The sequence below is a fragment of the Ambystoma mexicanum genome, chromosome 1q, assembly GCF_040938575.1.
Source record: "Ambystoma mexicanum isolate Mex_15411 chromosome 1q, UKY_AmexF1_1, whole genome shotgun sequence".
Classification (NCBI taxonomy): domain Eukaryota; kingdom Metazoa; phylum Chordata; class Amphibia; order Caudata; family Ambystomatidae; genus Ambystoma; species Ambystoma mexicanum.
The window spans coordinates 638,199,669-638,214,618 of record NC_090922.1 but is presented as its reverse complement, the minus strand read 5'-3'; the positions used below and the strand labels follow the sequence as shown (position 1 = coordinate 638,214,618).

The window sequence follows — 14,950 nt, the reverse complement described above, 5'->3', positions numbered from 1 at the left end:
CACAGTCGGTTTGCGCACGCGCAGAGAGACCATGTTTGCATCTTTACTGGCAATTTCAAAAGGAAGTTCACACTTACAATGTCCCACGCAAAGTTGCTCAGCCAGTAAACTGTGGGGGTGACACCATTGACGAACTGGAGGTGCTTAGCATTAGAAACTCTTTCTTGGATGAGATACAAGACAAAACTTGCGGGAATGAACGACATGGCAAAAATGACGCAAATGGCAACCACCACGTCCACCGAAGTAGTCAACCTAAAATACAACAGACAAAGGAGTAAGGAAAAGCAGAACGAACATTCCAAGAACACAGACGAGAGGCTATTGTGGTAAAATTAGATTTATTTCTCATAGATATCTTTTTTATGAGCCCTGTATCTGCCCCTAGTACTCCCTAAGCACAAGCACACAGTGGGCCTCATTATGAATGCAGCGGTAAGGGGTTAATGGCACCAGTAAGGATGCTGGTGCTGTTAACTCCTTACCGCCGCATTCCGAGGTCCCTTAGCAGGTCCCAATAAGGCCGGCTGGTAAAAGCAGCCGTCCTTAGCGGGAGCCGCTAAGGGACCAGGGAGCTAATAACGGGCCCGTAATTTACGGGCCCATTATTAGCTCCCTCCCCATTCCCATTTAGACCTAAGGGGGCTCGAATGGGAATGGGGAAGGGTTTTTTGAATGGGGATTTACCCGGTCCTTCAAGGTTGGAATGACCCGGTAAGTCCCCATTCGGAGAACCCGGACCGCTAATAGCACCATGGCTGCCTCCAAACTCGTAATGACCCCCAGTGTGTCATAAATATGCATTATGTTCTAGTATATTTCCAGCTTTCCTTTTTTCCTTATGATTATTTATTGAAAATTAAAGGCAGCACATATCTTTTTATCCAGACGGTAGATGCAATTTGTAATTTCAAAAACACAAAATAAACAGTTAGTGAGCTTTAAAGCTTAACACCTTCACATCTTTAGCAGAGTTTGATAGTGCAGGATTTCTGGGTGAAAAAAGGTCCCCTTTTCAGGCAGTCCTCCTCCGAATACGTTAGATGTTCCCTTTTCAGGATAATGTGTGAATACATTGCATGGTTTGGGGCCTGCACAACGGAGACATACGACTGATGTTTCTGTCTGTTTTGCCTCTCCCTGCTTCCCACTGTCCATTTTGGGAGAGGGGTCTGTTACGGGTTGCGTAACCTTAAATAAGACTTGGACACCTTCACACGTCTTAACTCCAACTTTATTTTCTAGTAACTGTCGCCCTCAACTTTCCCGCTTCCCCTCCTCCTCCCGCCCCGCCCCTCTCACTCTTTCCCCTTTTGCTTCTACTTAAAGGGGCCGTGTCCATTTCCCTCCACAACACCCCCCTTACTTATAGACTGAGTCCGCGTTCACATTTCTTCGATGAGCCGGGTGAGCCTCCTGGCCGACCTGTGAGGTCGTCCGGCTTGCTCGTCCCTGTCGTCATCCTGGCCTGTTGGCAAGGGTGCCTCAGGCGGGTCTGGGGGAGTCTCTGGGTCCATGGGATCTTCTTCCTCTAGAGGCATGTCCTTGGTCTCATCTTCTTGGAACATTCGGCTGAAGTATGATGCATTTCGGGTTATTTCGCCTTGGTCTCCTAAGGCGGTGACCATGGGTCCTTTTACTTCCGTCACTATCATGGGCTCGGGCCGATGTCTCGAGTCAGTTTTCTGGTGTTGGGCTTGCCTGACCAGCACGGTTTCTCCTACTGGGATCGGGGGTTCCTTGGCTTTCCGCTTCCTGTCAGCCCATTCTTTGGCCTTTTGTCTTTTCTCCGCTTCTCGTTGCCGTATCTCGTTGTCCTCCTCTGACGTATAGTCCTCGAGTTGGGAAAGCCGGGACCGCGGTTTATACTTGATCATGAGTTCGGCTGGAGTGTGGCCAGTCGCCTCATGTGGTGTATGCTGATAACTTTGTAGCATTTGTGAGATGGCTTGTGGCATCGAGGCTTGGTCTGTCGCCGCTTTCTGGCGCGTGCGCTTCATATTTGCCATGAATCGTTCCACCATCCCATTGGCCTGGGGCCATAGTGGTGTGATCTTTTGGTGGTGGAATCCAAGGTGTGCCGCAAATTTCTTAAATTCTTGTCCTTTAAATGGGAATCCATTGTCAGTTTTCACTGCGTTGGCGAGGCCCCACTCGCTGAACATCTATTGTGCCTACCATGTGGTGGAAGGCTGTGGACTGTGCGTGCTTCACCAGGAATCGGGAGTACTCATCTATGGCCAGTAGCAGGTGGCCTCCCTCTTCCAGTGGGCCGTAGAAGTCGAGTGCTACGCGCTGCTAAGGTCCATCGGGAAGTGGAACTATGTGCAAGGGGAAGGGTGGTGAACTGGCTGCGTTTACTTGGCATGGGTTGCAGTGTCTTAGTATGTCGTCCACAATGGTGTCCATATGGGGAAACCACACCTGGTTCCGCAATATCTTTTTTGTGTTGGCCACGCCTCGATGGCCTTCGTGTGCGATCATGTGCGATCATGACCAATGGCTTCTTTAGGCTTTTGGGTGCTACCAGGTGGTTCCCTCTGAGTAGCGTGCCTTGGCTTGTTGTGGCCAGTTCATTGTGTATTCTCTCCATTCTGGCTAAGTCTCTTCTGTCGACTCCCCCCCCTCTGTTATGAGGGTGAAGGTTTGTCCGATGATGAAATGGTGGTACTTCTCGCACGCCCATACGGCTGCCAGGCTCTCCCGCTCCACCTGCGAGTATGCTTGTTCGGTGGCGTTGCGCGTGCGGCTGGCGTATGCTACGATGCAGGTTTTGGCATTGTTCTCAGGATCCGTTTGAGCCAGAATTGCACCTAGCCCCACTGGACTGGCGTCTACGGTGATTTCAGTCTGCCATTGTGGTTTGAAATACGCTAGTTGGCGATTGGCAGACAGCTCTCGTTTTATGGTGGAGAAGGCCTGTTGGCATTGGTCTGTCCATAGGAAGGGTTGGTCTTTTTTCAGTAGCTGTGGTAGTGGGCACTTGAGTGAGGCGTATTGTGGGAGGTAGCGAGCGCAGTATCCTGCCATGCCCAGGAATGAGCAGAGTTCGGAGACGTCCTTTGGACTGGGCAAGTTCGTTATGGTGTGGATCTTGTCTGGATCCGTCTTGATGCCTTGGTTCGAAGAAATGTGGTCAAAGAAGCATAGGGTGTGTTTGTTGATTTCGCACTTCTGGCTGTTGAGTGTGAGTCCGGCGTCTTGGAGGATGCGGTAGACCTGGTGTAGGGCTGTGTCATGTTGGTCTTGGGTGACTCCAAATATGAGGATGTCGTCACTGTAATTGAACGCGTTGGTGACGGGGCTAATTAGTCTGTGGATTGCTTCCTGGAAGATTTCGGCATGAGATCCCGAAGTGGGTGGTGAATATGGTAATGGGTCTTGATGCGGGATGGATGACAAGTTGGTGGTATCCCTGGTTGAGATCCAATTTGGAAAATGTAGTGGCTTGGTTGAGTCTTATCAACATGTTCTCCATGTTAGGGCCTGGGTGTCTCTCCCGTTGGATGGCTGTATTGGGGATCCTCATGTCCACGCAGAGGCGGAGGCGTCCGTCTGCTTTGGGGATGACTACGAGTGGAGACACCCATGGTGTGGGTCCTGTTGCTCTTTCTATGATATCGTTGTCCAGTAGTGTCTGCAGCTCGTGGGTTACTTTCGCTTTCAGATGAAACCCTACTCGCCTGGGTTGCTGTGGTACTGGCCGTATCTTTGGGTCAATGTGTAGCTTGATGACATTGTTCTTTAGCATGCCCACTCCTTCAAATAAGGTTGGATAGGTGGATTTCAGGTCTTCGATGTATAGGGCTCCGTGGTGGATGGCCTGTATCAGTTGGGAGTCAGGCGGCCTAGGGCGAGAGCGGTTTTGTGGCTCAGAAGGCATCTTCCCGCTGCCGGACTATGGATGACGTGTATCATTGTCTGTGCTCTTTTGCCCCTGTGGATGAGGTCACATGCAAATTTTCCTTTTGAAGTCAGCGGCTGTGTTGCGCCCCATTGGAATATGTGGGCGTGTGACGGTTGCAATGGGAACTTGTCTGCTAGCTGTTCGTATGTCAGGTGGCTCATGACATCAACGGTTGCGCCCTTGTCTACCAGGAACGGTGTGTCTATTTCTCCTAGGTGTACCATCACTCTGGGTGCCGTGCTGTCGTCTGAGGCCTCTGAGATGAGTTGAACGTATTCCCTGCTGTATCTGTCGTATTCTGCGTATTGTGCCTGGTCCATTGGGTGTTCTTCAATTGGCGGGTTTTCGTAGGGGTCTCTGGTGACGCCCTCCCTTTGGCGTTCTTCTTCGGGATATGCTTGCATGTGGTATATTTGTTCTTGATTGGCATATATCTCGTCTGCCTGGTCCACCTGTAGGTTCTCTACCGCTCTGATGAACCCAGCATTGTTCGCGGGCCTGGAGTTGGTGGTGGGATTGGTATACTCTCGTTCCGGGTATGGTCTTGGGTTGAAGGGTCTCGGCCCCTAGAATCTCCTCACAGTTGCTTGTTGGTTGGGTGGCCGGTATGCTGGTAGTGGGGGTGTTTTGTCCCAGCACAGCTCTGAAAGTGGTTCTCTTGGCCACACCTCATGCACATTTGTCCTATTGTGGGGCATTGGCCCTTGTGTGGGAATTCAAACCTGCGTAGCATTGTCTTTCTGGTGGCGGGCGTCTTGCGTTATTCCACTGGTCTTGTCTGTATGTGTTATTGTATTGGCGGCTTGTTTGACTGGTGTTGATGGCCGCGATAGAGTCTATCTTTTTCGGGTTCTCTGTGTGGGCAGCTTGGACGTCCACTCTTTTGTACACTCTGGCCAGTTCAGCTATCTCTATCAAAGGTAGCTTTTTTTTCGTTAAGTGTTTGCGGAATATTGATGTCAAGCATCCTTCTATGACTGTCAGGCGGATGGCTTCATCGTCGTTAAAGTTGGCGATGTCGCAATATGTGATTTTCCTTTGTAGGCGTAGTATGAACTGGCCGATTGTTTTCTTGGGCAGCTGGGTGCACTGATTGAAGATGTAGCGCTCATAGTCTCTGTTTGGGATGACTACTAGGCAACTGTTGATGGCTTCTATGAATTTTTGGTATGTGTTCCTTTCTGCTGTCAGGATGGTCTTGATGTCACTCTTTATGTCTTTCCCCACCAGATGTATGAAGATGTCTAGTTTGTTTGGGGCATCTTGGTTTCCTACCGCCCTCATGAATTCCTTGAACTCGTCCATCCACTCCTGCCATCTTTGTCCCTGGTTTTCTTGAGGTACTAGCGAGAACGGGTTTGGGTGGCGTAGGAAGGAGACAGGGTTGGTGGGAGTTATTCCCGGTGCGGCGAGCGCCGTGGTATCTACTGCTGCGCTTCCTTACTGTGACATGCTTGGTGATGTTTGGGTACGGTTGGTGGTGTAGTTACCAGTGCTTTCGCGTTCAGGTGGCTGGTGCCCTGTGTTAGGTGTGGGCTCTCTGTGTTGTAATGCTCACAGCTTCGTGACTGTTTGGGCAATATGTGTGCCCTCGTGCTATCAGTGTCTCTTGTTCCTCGTTTTGAAGTGGCTTGTTACAAGTGGTATGCTTTGTTGCTGCACTGGTTTAGTCCTCACTTTCAAGTGGCTTATTACAAGTGGTATGCTTTGTTGCTGCACTGGTTTAGTCCTCGCTTTCAAGTGGCTTATTGTTAGTGATATGCTTCGTTGCTGCGCTGGCCTGCTACTTTGCACTCTTTACCTTTATTGTTAATACGCGGGTGCCGCATCCCCCTTTGCCTGCTTCTTCTTCCTGGTCCTGGCGCTGATAGCGCGCATTCCTGCTCTTCTGCTTCTGGCGGGCGTCGCCTTGCGGGCTCCTGCTGCACGGGCTGGGCCTCCTTACCAGTTGTGCGTAATTCTTCTGCCCTCCTGGGCGAGTGTCACTTGGCACTTCTTGTGGGTGCTGGCTCTCTACGCCGGTCTCCGTCGTCACGGGCGGGCAACTCCTCTGCTCCTCCCTCAGGTTGCTCTGTACTGTCGTGCTGGACCTCCTCACTGACACAGACTTCCTGCACCTCCTACGAGTCGCGTTCCCTCAATGTGCTGGACCTCCCCACCGGCACTGTTAGGCTGCACCTTCACGCTTTGGGTCTCCTCCCCGTCGCTGCTGGGCCTCTTCCCCGTCATCGCATGCGGTCTGCTGGCAGCGGTGGCAGGTTCCTCCTTCACTACGGTGGCTCTCCATGGTTGCATTGGGTCACCTCCACTTCCTCGTCACCAGTTGCTACGGGTTGTGTAACCTTAAATAAGACGCAGACACCTTCACACGTCTTAACTCCAACTTTAATTTCTAGTAACTGTTGCCCCCAACTTTCCCGCTTCCCCTCCTCCTCCCGCCCCACCCCTCTCCCTCTTTCCCCTTTCGCTTCTACTTAAAGGGCCTGTGTCCTTTTCCCTCCATAACAGGGTCAAACCTGACTCTGTTTCCCTCCTCCAGCGTGACCCCGTCCTCACGCTCGCCCCATGATACTGCTTACCTCTACCGGATACAGTGCCCCCCGATCCCTATGCCCTGAGATACAGACATACACTGTGTCGCGCAGTGTGATGCAGCCTTTTTGACGTTGTTTTTTTTTTTTGGAAAAGTGGACTAGACACCGCAATTGAAATTGCATTTGACTATTCATAGAAAGATAGTATTGCAAAACCATGTGGATTTCAGATGTTCTAAGGTGTAAACACTGTGAGCAGCTCTGCAAAGCAATTGAATTACCTGCAACACAAGTTGAGAAAAAGGATAGATTGCCTTATTAACTGCATACACATGTCACGCTGCCCTCTTTGGTGCTTAGCGGAAAAGGAAAGGGGAAAATGAACACTAAGGTCTTGTCGAACCGGCGGTCCATTTGGAAAAGAAGATTCAAGAAGGCTAGGTGTCGAGTTTTTTATGGTGTGCATTCAAGTTTGACTAGATTGTCTAATGGACGCGATTGCGAAGAGTGGAACGTGCACATTTTAGCTGTACCAGAACTGCCTGAAGAAGGGACCTAAACTTTGCTGAAAACATGAAAAGTAAAACATGCGTTTGGTATAACAGACAACAGCATTTTGAGATTGTCTACTGGATGTGTGTTTTTTCACAATCAAAGGCATGGGTTCGATTTACATTTCCACATAGATTAATTATGCACACTCCATTGCCAACAGCTGATTACAAGGAACTAGGACTTGAAGATCTGAACACCACGTCACCTCACATTCCTTGATATTTCGAAGTCAGTCTCAAACAAAATAGACAGAGTCTACTCGACCGGCATACCGGTTGTGTGCAGTGGTACTCAAACATTGGTATACTGACCCTCCCTGTGAGTACACATATCGTTTCCAGAACCCCACAAGCTTTAGCTGTTCATATCGTCTACTAAAAGCAGTCACCACAATCCCTTTTTTTTTAAATAGCCTCGTGCCCCTGCTGGATATCTTTCAGGCCCCTTTAGGGGGGCCAGCCCCAAAGTCTGAAGACCACTGATTGTGTGTCTTCCCAATACAACAGCCAAATGAACACTGTGACTTTCATTGTAAACAGAGGCAAGTAGCATTGTGATCATTGCATTTTCATCCACTGTAAGCTAGGGATTTAACAAACATCACTCCTCTCTGCTTAGGTTGTCTGTAAATGATGACTGATAACCTATGCTTTCAAAAACGAAGGGGCGCCTGACTTTAATCCCTGGTCCTTCAGGCTATACAACATGCAAAATACAACATCATGGACCAGTGGATAGAGGATGACAATTAGAACTTACTTATTGTTTCTTTTCACAAATTATTTTATATATGTTTTTCTTACAAAAAACTTGGATTTTAATTTTTTGATAATTCAATTTTAAAACAATTACAATCGTATAATTCAACTACCACATTTATAAAAGGTTTGCAGAACGTTTTTCAAAAAATGGTTTTCTGCTCACATTCTCTTCCCCATCATTCATTCACTTACACTCATATTCTCCTCATACCAATATGTCTTGATTTTATACAAAAATGACAGTGTAATATCAGTCACTATCCACAGTTGTTAATTTACACAGTATTAGGTTCCCTTTTCTGACTATAGGTGACACAATCTGTATATTACTATTCCAACAGATTTTTAGATCGACACGTGTTTCGGTTGTCAGGGCAGAACATCACTAATCGTGTCCTTTTGTTCATGCAACCTTCATCAGGACAAGAAACAAGGTCTCAAATGTGTCTTGCTTCACATACAGTGGGGGGAGCCACACCATCTCCACGTTTCATTTATGGGGAGATACAGATGTAATGGACGAATCCCAACTCCACTTATACTCTCAACCAATTCCTTATGGTCTATCTCTCGCTATGACCACAACCCCATATGGGTTCCCAGGTTCATTTCTTCCACTCGACACTGCATATAACTCGTACTTCTCTCTCATAGTATCATGTGAATTTGATTAATTTTTTCACTTAGGTCTGTATGGCAGATCCACAATTAGTCAGTGTAGACTGTAGCCCTTTCCTGTTGAGATAATTTCACCCATATATACTTAAACGTGTATGGAAGGCACATCAATTTCTTCTCTCATCGAATACACTTCTCAAGGTGCTTACGGCGTCTTCAATGTATCGCGGGCGTCTTTGCAAGTATATATGGGTGAGATTATCTTAACAGGAAAGGGCTACGGTCCATACTAATTGTGGATCAGCCATACAGACCTTAGTGAAAAAATAAATCAAATTCACACGATTGGAATTGTATTAAAATTGAATAATCCAAAAATAAAAATCATATATAAAATAATTTGTGAAAAGAAACATTAAGTAAGCGATAATTGTCATCCTCGATCCATTGGTCCATGATGTTGAATTTTGCATGATAACCTACGCTGTCATACCTGCTAGAATGGTGGTTTCGCTTATACATGTTGTGAATGGCAGCACTGCGGACCTTTGCAATTGCCTGTGTCTCTGGTAATGAGGCAGAGGCCAGCTATCTCACTGCCTACAGTACGAATATTGCTAACATAGGTTGCTTTGGTATGGTGTAGTCTATAATGACTGTAGTCTTTTCACACATGTCAAGTAATTCTTCAACCTGACACATAACCATGCTGTTGTCAGGAATGGTAAATCATAGTTGTGGTTTGAGCATCTCCAATAGTTTCCATTTTCCACCAGGCATGTTCTGAATCACCACTGCAGTGGCCAGTGGCATTCACAGAGAATCTAATATTGAGCAATCTTGGAAAGGGGTTTGTAGCCCATGTACTTGTGCGCTAAAACTAACTTTCCCCATTGCAAGATTGTACATGTATTTACAATTCCACAGCCTGCCACCATTATCCTTGTTGGAGTGCACATCTGATCTTTATATTTGCTTGAAACGTCCGAGATCAGGACCCCGATGTTTTCCTTCACCTCCCTATAGCTTCTTACAGACTACCCTTCACAGAGCCGGGCTTCCCCTCCAACAGGTGTGACATGTTCAGAATGTGAGGTGATGAATGGGGAGATCGAGGTCTCTCATTAATTCAGTGCCTTACGTACACAGTGACCTCTGACAGCTGGTCCTTAGTGAGGTTCAGTGGATGGTTCATGGTAGTGATTCCAAATTCTTCCGGCACCTGGCCTACCTCCAGATTCGCCCTCAGGATGGCGTTGCTGGCTACGTTTATAAAAATGGGAATGGCATGCCAGCCCTTGTTGTTAAACCATACCTAGAAGAAAAGAAAGACAGCATCTTTTTAGAAAGGTATCAGACAGAAAATTACAAACATATAGTAGAGACTGGAGGACCTCTGTGGATCAGAAAATGCTGCAGATACTGTGGCAGCACGTTATGTAATGTTACATGGGATTAGTATAGCACACCCTTGTCATTTACATGATTAGTTACATTTGCATGAACTTGATTTCATGGCATGGATGACCATGGAGTGATTGACGATGCACCGGCCTGTGGTAGGGATGTCACGGTATACAGGGTAGATGTGGTGATGGATATTGGCAGATTGGTTGGGTACCTACAGTTCTCTCCTACCTGTACTGGGTTATTGAGGTGATATGAGTGTGTTTGTGTGATTTCCATTCAGTACGATGAGCTGGGGGCTAGGGGGACTGATGCCTGTAGGCCTTCTCCGAGTGGCAGAAGCGTACTGGTGTAGATCTGCGAGGTCTGTTCATATATTGTTTACGTTACAACCTTAACTTGTCAGCATTACCCCTTCCCTTTCTCTTTCCTTATTATTTATCGTCCCCCTGGCCCACACATCCTTTATTTCTGAGGCCGTACTCTTTTCTATATTGCCATCTAGCCCCCCTTTCTTCGTGCTTGGCGATTTGAATGTGCATCTTGATTCTATTCATTTTACCTCTCCTTGTCTTCTTCTTATGGATTCTTAGCATCTTTTCCTTCTTGAGTGTCCCATCACACACCTCGGGTTCCTCCCTTGATCTCATATTTTCCTCAGTCCCATGTAATGCTTTAGTCTCCTCCCTTCCCATTTATTCAGCGGATAATTTTCTGATTTTGTCCCGTCTTGACATCTGTCTCGATTGGTCTTCCTGTGGTTCATATAACCTCTCTACGTTTCGTTTATAACTCTGCTATTTGGCTTATTTTTGGTCTTTCTGACTGTCGATCGATTTCCCCTTCTATCTGCCTTTATCTTACCATTTTAACCTTGTCTTCTGTTTCATTTCCTCTCTATTGTCTTCAAATGTCTCCATGGTCGTGCGCCCAAATCTTGCATCCTTAATCTCCTTCTACTCCCCCACCCGTGCTCTTATTTTTCAGTCTACCTATCGTCTCGATGTTCACAAGCCCCCTGTGCTTCTTCTCGTTTTGCTCCTTCTCCCTCCTTGCCCCACTTGATATGATATACGATATGATAAGGCATTTATAATGCGCCTGTACAAAAGTGTTTCTAAGCGCGACAAGACAAGGAGGGGGAAACAAAGGGAGGATGTTATAATGTATGTCTCCCTCTTATCCCTGAGTGTGGTGATGTCAGTGTAGAGTGCACGCTATTCTGTGATGTCACTATGGAGTGTCAGTGTTGTGATATTAATGTATGCTCCAAGGGGGACAGTTGGAGAAGGAGAGCTGGTGCCTGTGTTTGCTTTTACCATCTTGAACAATAAACCCACAGTAATTTACCTGCAGGCTCAGGGTGTCTTTCTGTGGGACCACGATACTTCAGAGGACAAAACAACAATCTTACTAGGCCTTGTGTCATTCAGATTGCGAAATGCATGGAGGAGGGAGGGGAGAAGTGCAAAAGGGGGGATGGAGAAGTGCAAAAAGCGAGGGGAGAGGTAGATGTGCATATAACAGAGTGCAGCCAATAGGTGGCTAAGTGCCGGTAATCAGAGGGTGCAGCCAGCGGGTGGCTAATAAGTGCAGAGAGAGGGTGACTGTAGGGTTACAGATACAGACCATAAGGGCTAGGAGGGCCAAGAGGCAGCGCGGGTGCAACTGGACAGTCAGGGACCTGGACCCAAATTCAGAGGGTGGCAATGTGACCAGGTGCATGGAACAGACAGGTCATCAGGAGGGGAGAGGAAGAGAGAAAGCTGAAGCAAAGAGGAAGGTCTTGAGTTGCTTCCCAGAACCGAAGATGGTTCTGCTCAAGCTTGAGAGAGGCAGGGAGGCTGTTCCAGAGGGAGGCCCCAGCCAAAGAAAGAAATCTGCCCACAACTTTCTGCTTGGAAAAGCGACTGACCCTCAGAGAGTTGGAGGTGGATGAGCGGAGAGCTCGAGAAGGCAGATACTTAGGAAGAGAGAGTTGGAGGTGGTGCGGACCCAGGCCCCAGAAGGCTTTGTGGACAGTGCAGAGGGTCTTGAACTTGATCCTTGCGCCACTGGGAGCCAATGAAGAGATTTCAGAGCTGGAGAGATACAATCCCTGGGCTTGAGGCCAAGGACAGGTCTCACAGTCCTGCTCTGGATAAGTTGTCGAGGACAGAGAGTAGAGGCAGGAAGATTTAGAAAGATGCTGTTGCAGTAGTCCAGCCTTAAGAGGATTGGAGCTTCTGGGGGAAAGTGAGGAAGGGAAGAATACTTCTGAGGAGGTGCAGCTGATAGTTTGACTTCTTGGAGATGTCAGAAATGTGAGAAGAGAAGGAGAGGGTGGAGTCAAAGATGACCCCAAGGTTCTTAGCCTCACAGGTAGGAGAAGGAAGAGGACCCAGAGTGGGCGGCCAGAGATAGAGAGAGGAAAGGAGGGAGCTGGTGTTCCGATGAGGAGGATCTCCATTTTACTGACATTGATGCAGAGATCATTAGCAGCACACCACTCCTGAATTGCAGACAGACAGTCAGGAAAGAGAGAAGGAGTAGAGGTGGCAAGAGAGGCCAGAAAGTGAGCTGGGTGTCATCCGCATAACATTGAAAGTTGGAGCAGAGAGCAGCTGTGCGGTGGACGAGAGGAGCCAGGTATTGGTTGAACAGCCAAGGAGAGAGGTTAGACCCCCTGGATAACACCACAGGTGGAGAGAGAGATAGAAGAGGGGAAGGTCCCCAGTTGGACCTCAGAGGGTCTGTCAGTCAGAAAGTAGGTCAACCAGGCCAGGGCCTGATCAGTCATACCCAGGCTATCAAGAAGGCGCTTGAGCAGGATGGCATGGTTGACTGTGTCGAAAGCAGAAGAAAGAAGAGGACAGTGGACACAGAAATTCTCTCCCTCTCCCGATCTGCTCTTCCTCTACATATCACATCTTCCGTACCTGCCTAAAGGATCACCTCTTGTCTCTTCTGTCTCCTCCATAAACCATTGATTTGTAATGCCAACTTTGCATTTTCATTTCTATACAAGTCTCCTTTTTTGATAAAGCACTTTGGCGACAGCGCAGTATAAATCCAAATACAAATAAATACACATGATCTACAAATGATTACAATAGCATTAAAAAATAAACTTTACCTTCCCTTTACAAAACAAAAAACAAATTATTAAGATTTTCTATATAAAAGAAAGAAAATGACATAATCAAAGTATTTTGATTGGTAATGGCCCAAAATGTCGCCCTCATAATTGCGGCGGCCGAAATGCCTGACTTTTTTTTTTAACACCCCCTTTAGACCACATAAATATGTGGGGGGTATGGGATATTGTAGTAATATGGAGGGACTGCGGGGGCTCTCCCCCCGCATATCCATGTGGTGCAAAGGGGGTTTAATTAAAAAAGAAAATCAGCATTTTCGGGTGTCGCAATTATGTGTGGTCTCAGTGATCACATAGATCCTTTTGATTCAGATCAGTCTGCTAAAATGATGTATTGGTAAGAAGTCAAGTGACTGAGGTCACACTTGGCTAACATGTAGTATTACACCAGAAGCTGATTAATAGCTGTAATGAAACCATTACTTATGAGACATATGTTTTTGCAGGCAGAAAAGGTGGTTTTAAATCACTTAAAGGAGAGTTCCGGGACTTTTTTTTTATTGTCCCTACGGTTCGGCCATGTGTTTTTAAGCATAACTCGGTAGATCGTAGAAAACTTTCCTATGGACCTTACCCGACTTTTCGTCCATTAACGCACTCGAAATCAGCCGCCATTTTCTGATAATCCTATCACTTGCCGCATCGCCCTGGCTCACCTGCTTTTGCGGCACTAAATCAAATCCCCCGCCCCTGAGCCTGACATCAGCAGACGCGTACCGCCCATTTCCCAACGCCAAAGCACGTTTCGTGTCAACAATCGCTGCGCCTCAGCTAATGAAGTGTCGCCATGGAAATGGCAGGACGCCTCTTTCCTCAATAAGTATAAACACACCGTTTCACAACACACAGCAGCAGATTTTCGATTCCATTACTCTCTCTGTGTTACTTTGAGTATTCTGTGACTCGTTTCTGTGCTCTGGTCAGCTACCTTCGCCGCTTCTAGGCCTTGTGAACACCTGTACCATCTCTGTAAATTATTTTACTTTCTTTACCACACAATGGCTACAATAATGCCGTATATGTACGAGCCCGAGTACACCGAGGAAGAACTACTGGAAAGGCAAGCACGCGAAAACGATGGGGATTCGGACGGCAGTTGGGAGGACCAGTCAACGGATGAAGAGCCTGGACCATGTCGCATGGACGGCGTCTCCACCTGGTGCACGTGCAATCGGTGCGAGCTAATGCCAACTGAGGAGGAGAACTGCTGCTGCCGTGAAAATTCCGGGTGCTTGGCCTACATTTCGGAAGGCGAGCCAAGTCCGCAATGCATCACCGAGCTGCCAGAGTTCAGGGAAGCCTGCCTCTCACGGACCGTGTTGAGGATGATGATGGTGCTTATGTACGAACTTTGCGGCACTGTTCGTCCGCGTAATCCGAGTAACGAGTAAGTATACTCTGGTTGTGATGTCAGTGATGCCACTACTATTTCATGGTCGTCTCCCACATATAAAACTACATCTACATATCATTCGAATGCATGTAAATTGGTTCCATGTTGTGCATTTTCTAGATAGAATTTTTTTCAAAGCAGAATGACATTTTTTACCTGAATCGACAGTGATAAGAAAGTTGTCATTTTAATACAGTTTGCATCTTTCATTTTCACAGGTCGTACAGGCTGGTGGCCTATCGTTGCTTCACTTGGTGGCTTCACGGGAGGCTCGGACACCGCGTTCGGAGAGTAATACCTGCCTGTGCGGTACTTGCCATTAGACAACATTTCCCCAGCGACAGTGGACAATACCGCGGATTTTCCCGGGATGTGCTGCAACCGCAACTTTACAATGTGTAATGTTTATTATTTATGTTCAATTGAAATTAAGATCTAAAATAAAACCCAACATATATTTTAACAATGGTTGTTTTGATTTTTTAAATGAATCTAGTGTGTCTCCATTGAATAGTCTTCCTGTGCCTTGTCTTGTCACACCACATGTCTCCGGCCAGCATCCTCCCTCACGCTGGCCGCCCACCTTCAATCCACATAACCGTTGAACCCATATGCAGCAGACATACATATGTTATTTTG

The 14,950-nt window shown here is 47.2% G+C and overlaps 1 protein-coding gene across 2 annotated transcripts in view; it reads right to left on the bottom strand.

The window, feature by feature from the left end:
- ABCA4 (ATP binding cassette subfamily A member 4) overlaps positions 1 to 14,950 on the bottom strand; it is a 1,737,150-nt gene that overhangs the window by 272,276 nt on the left and 1,449,924 nt on the right. For both annotated transcript variants that reach the window (XM_069641223.1, XM_069641222.1), the window contains 2 exons: positions 9,521 to 9,690; positions 78 to 255 (listed from right to left, as the gene is read on the bottom strand). In XM_069641223.1, the coding sequence (XP_069497324.1) occupies positions 78 to 255; positions 9,521 to 9,690 (348 nt within the window). The remainder of the gene's footprint in view (positions 1 to 77; positions 256 to 9,520; positions 9,691 to 14,950) is intronic.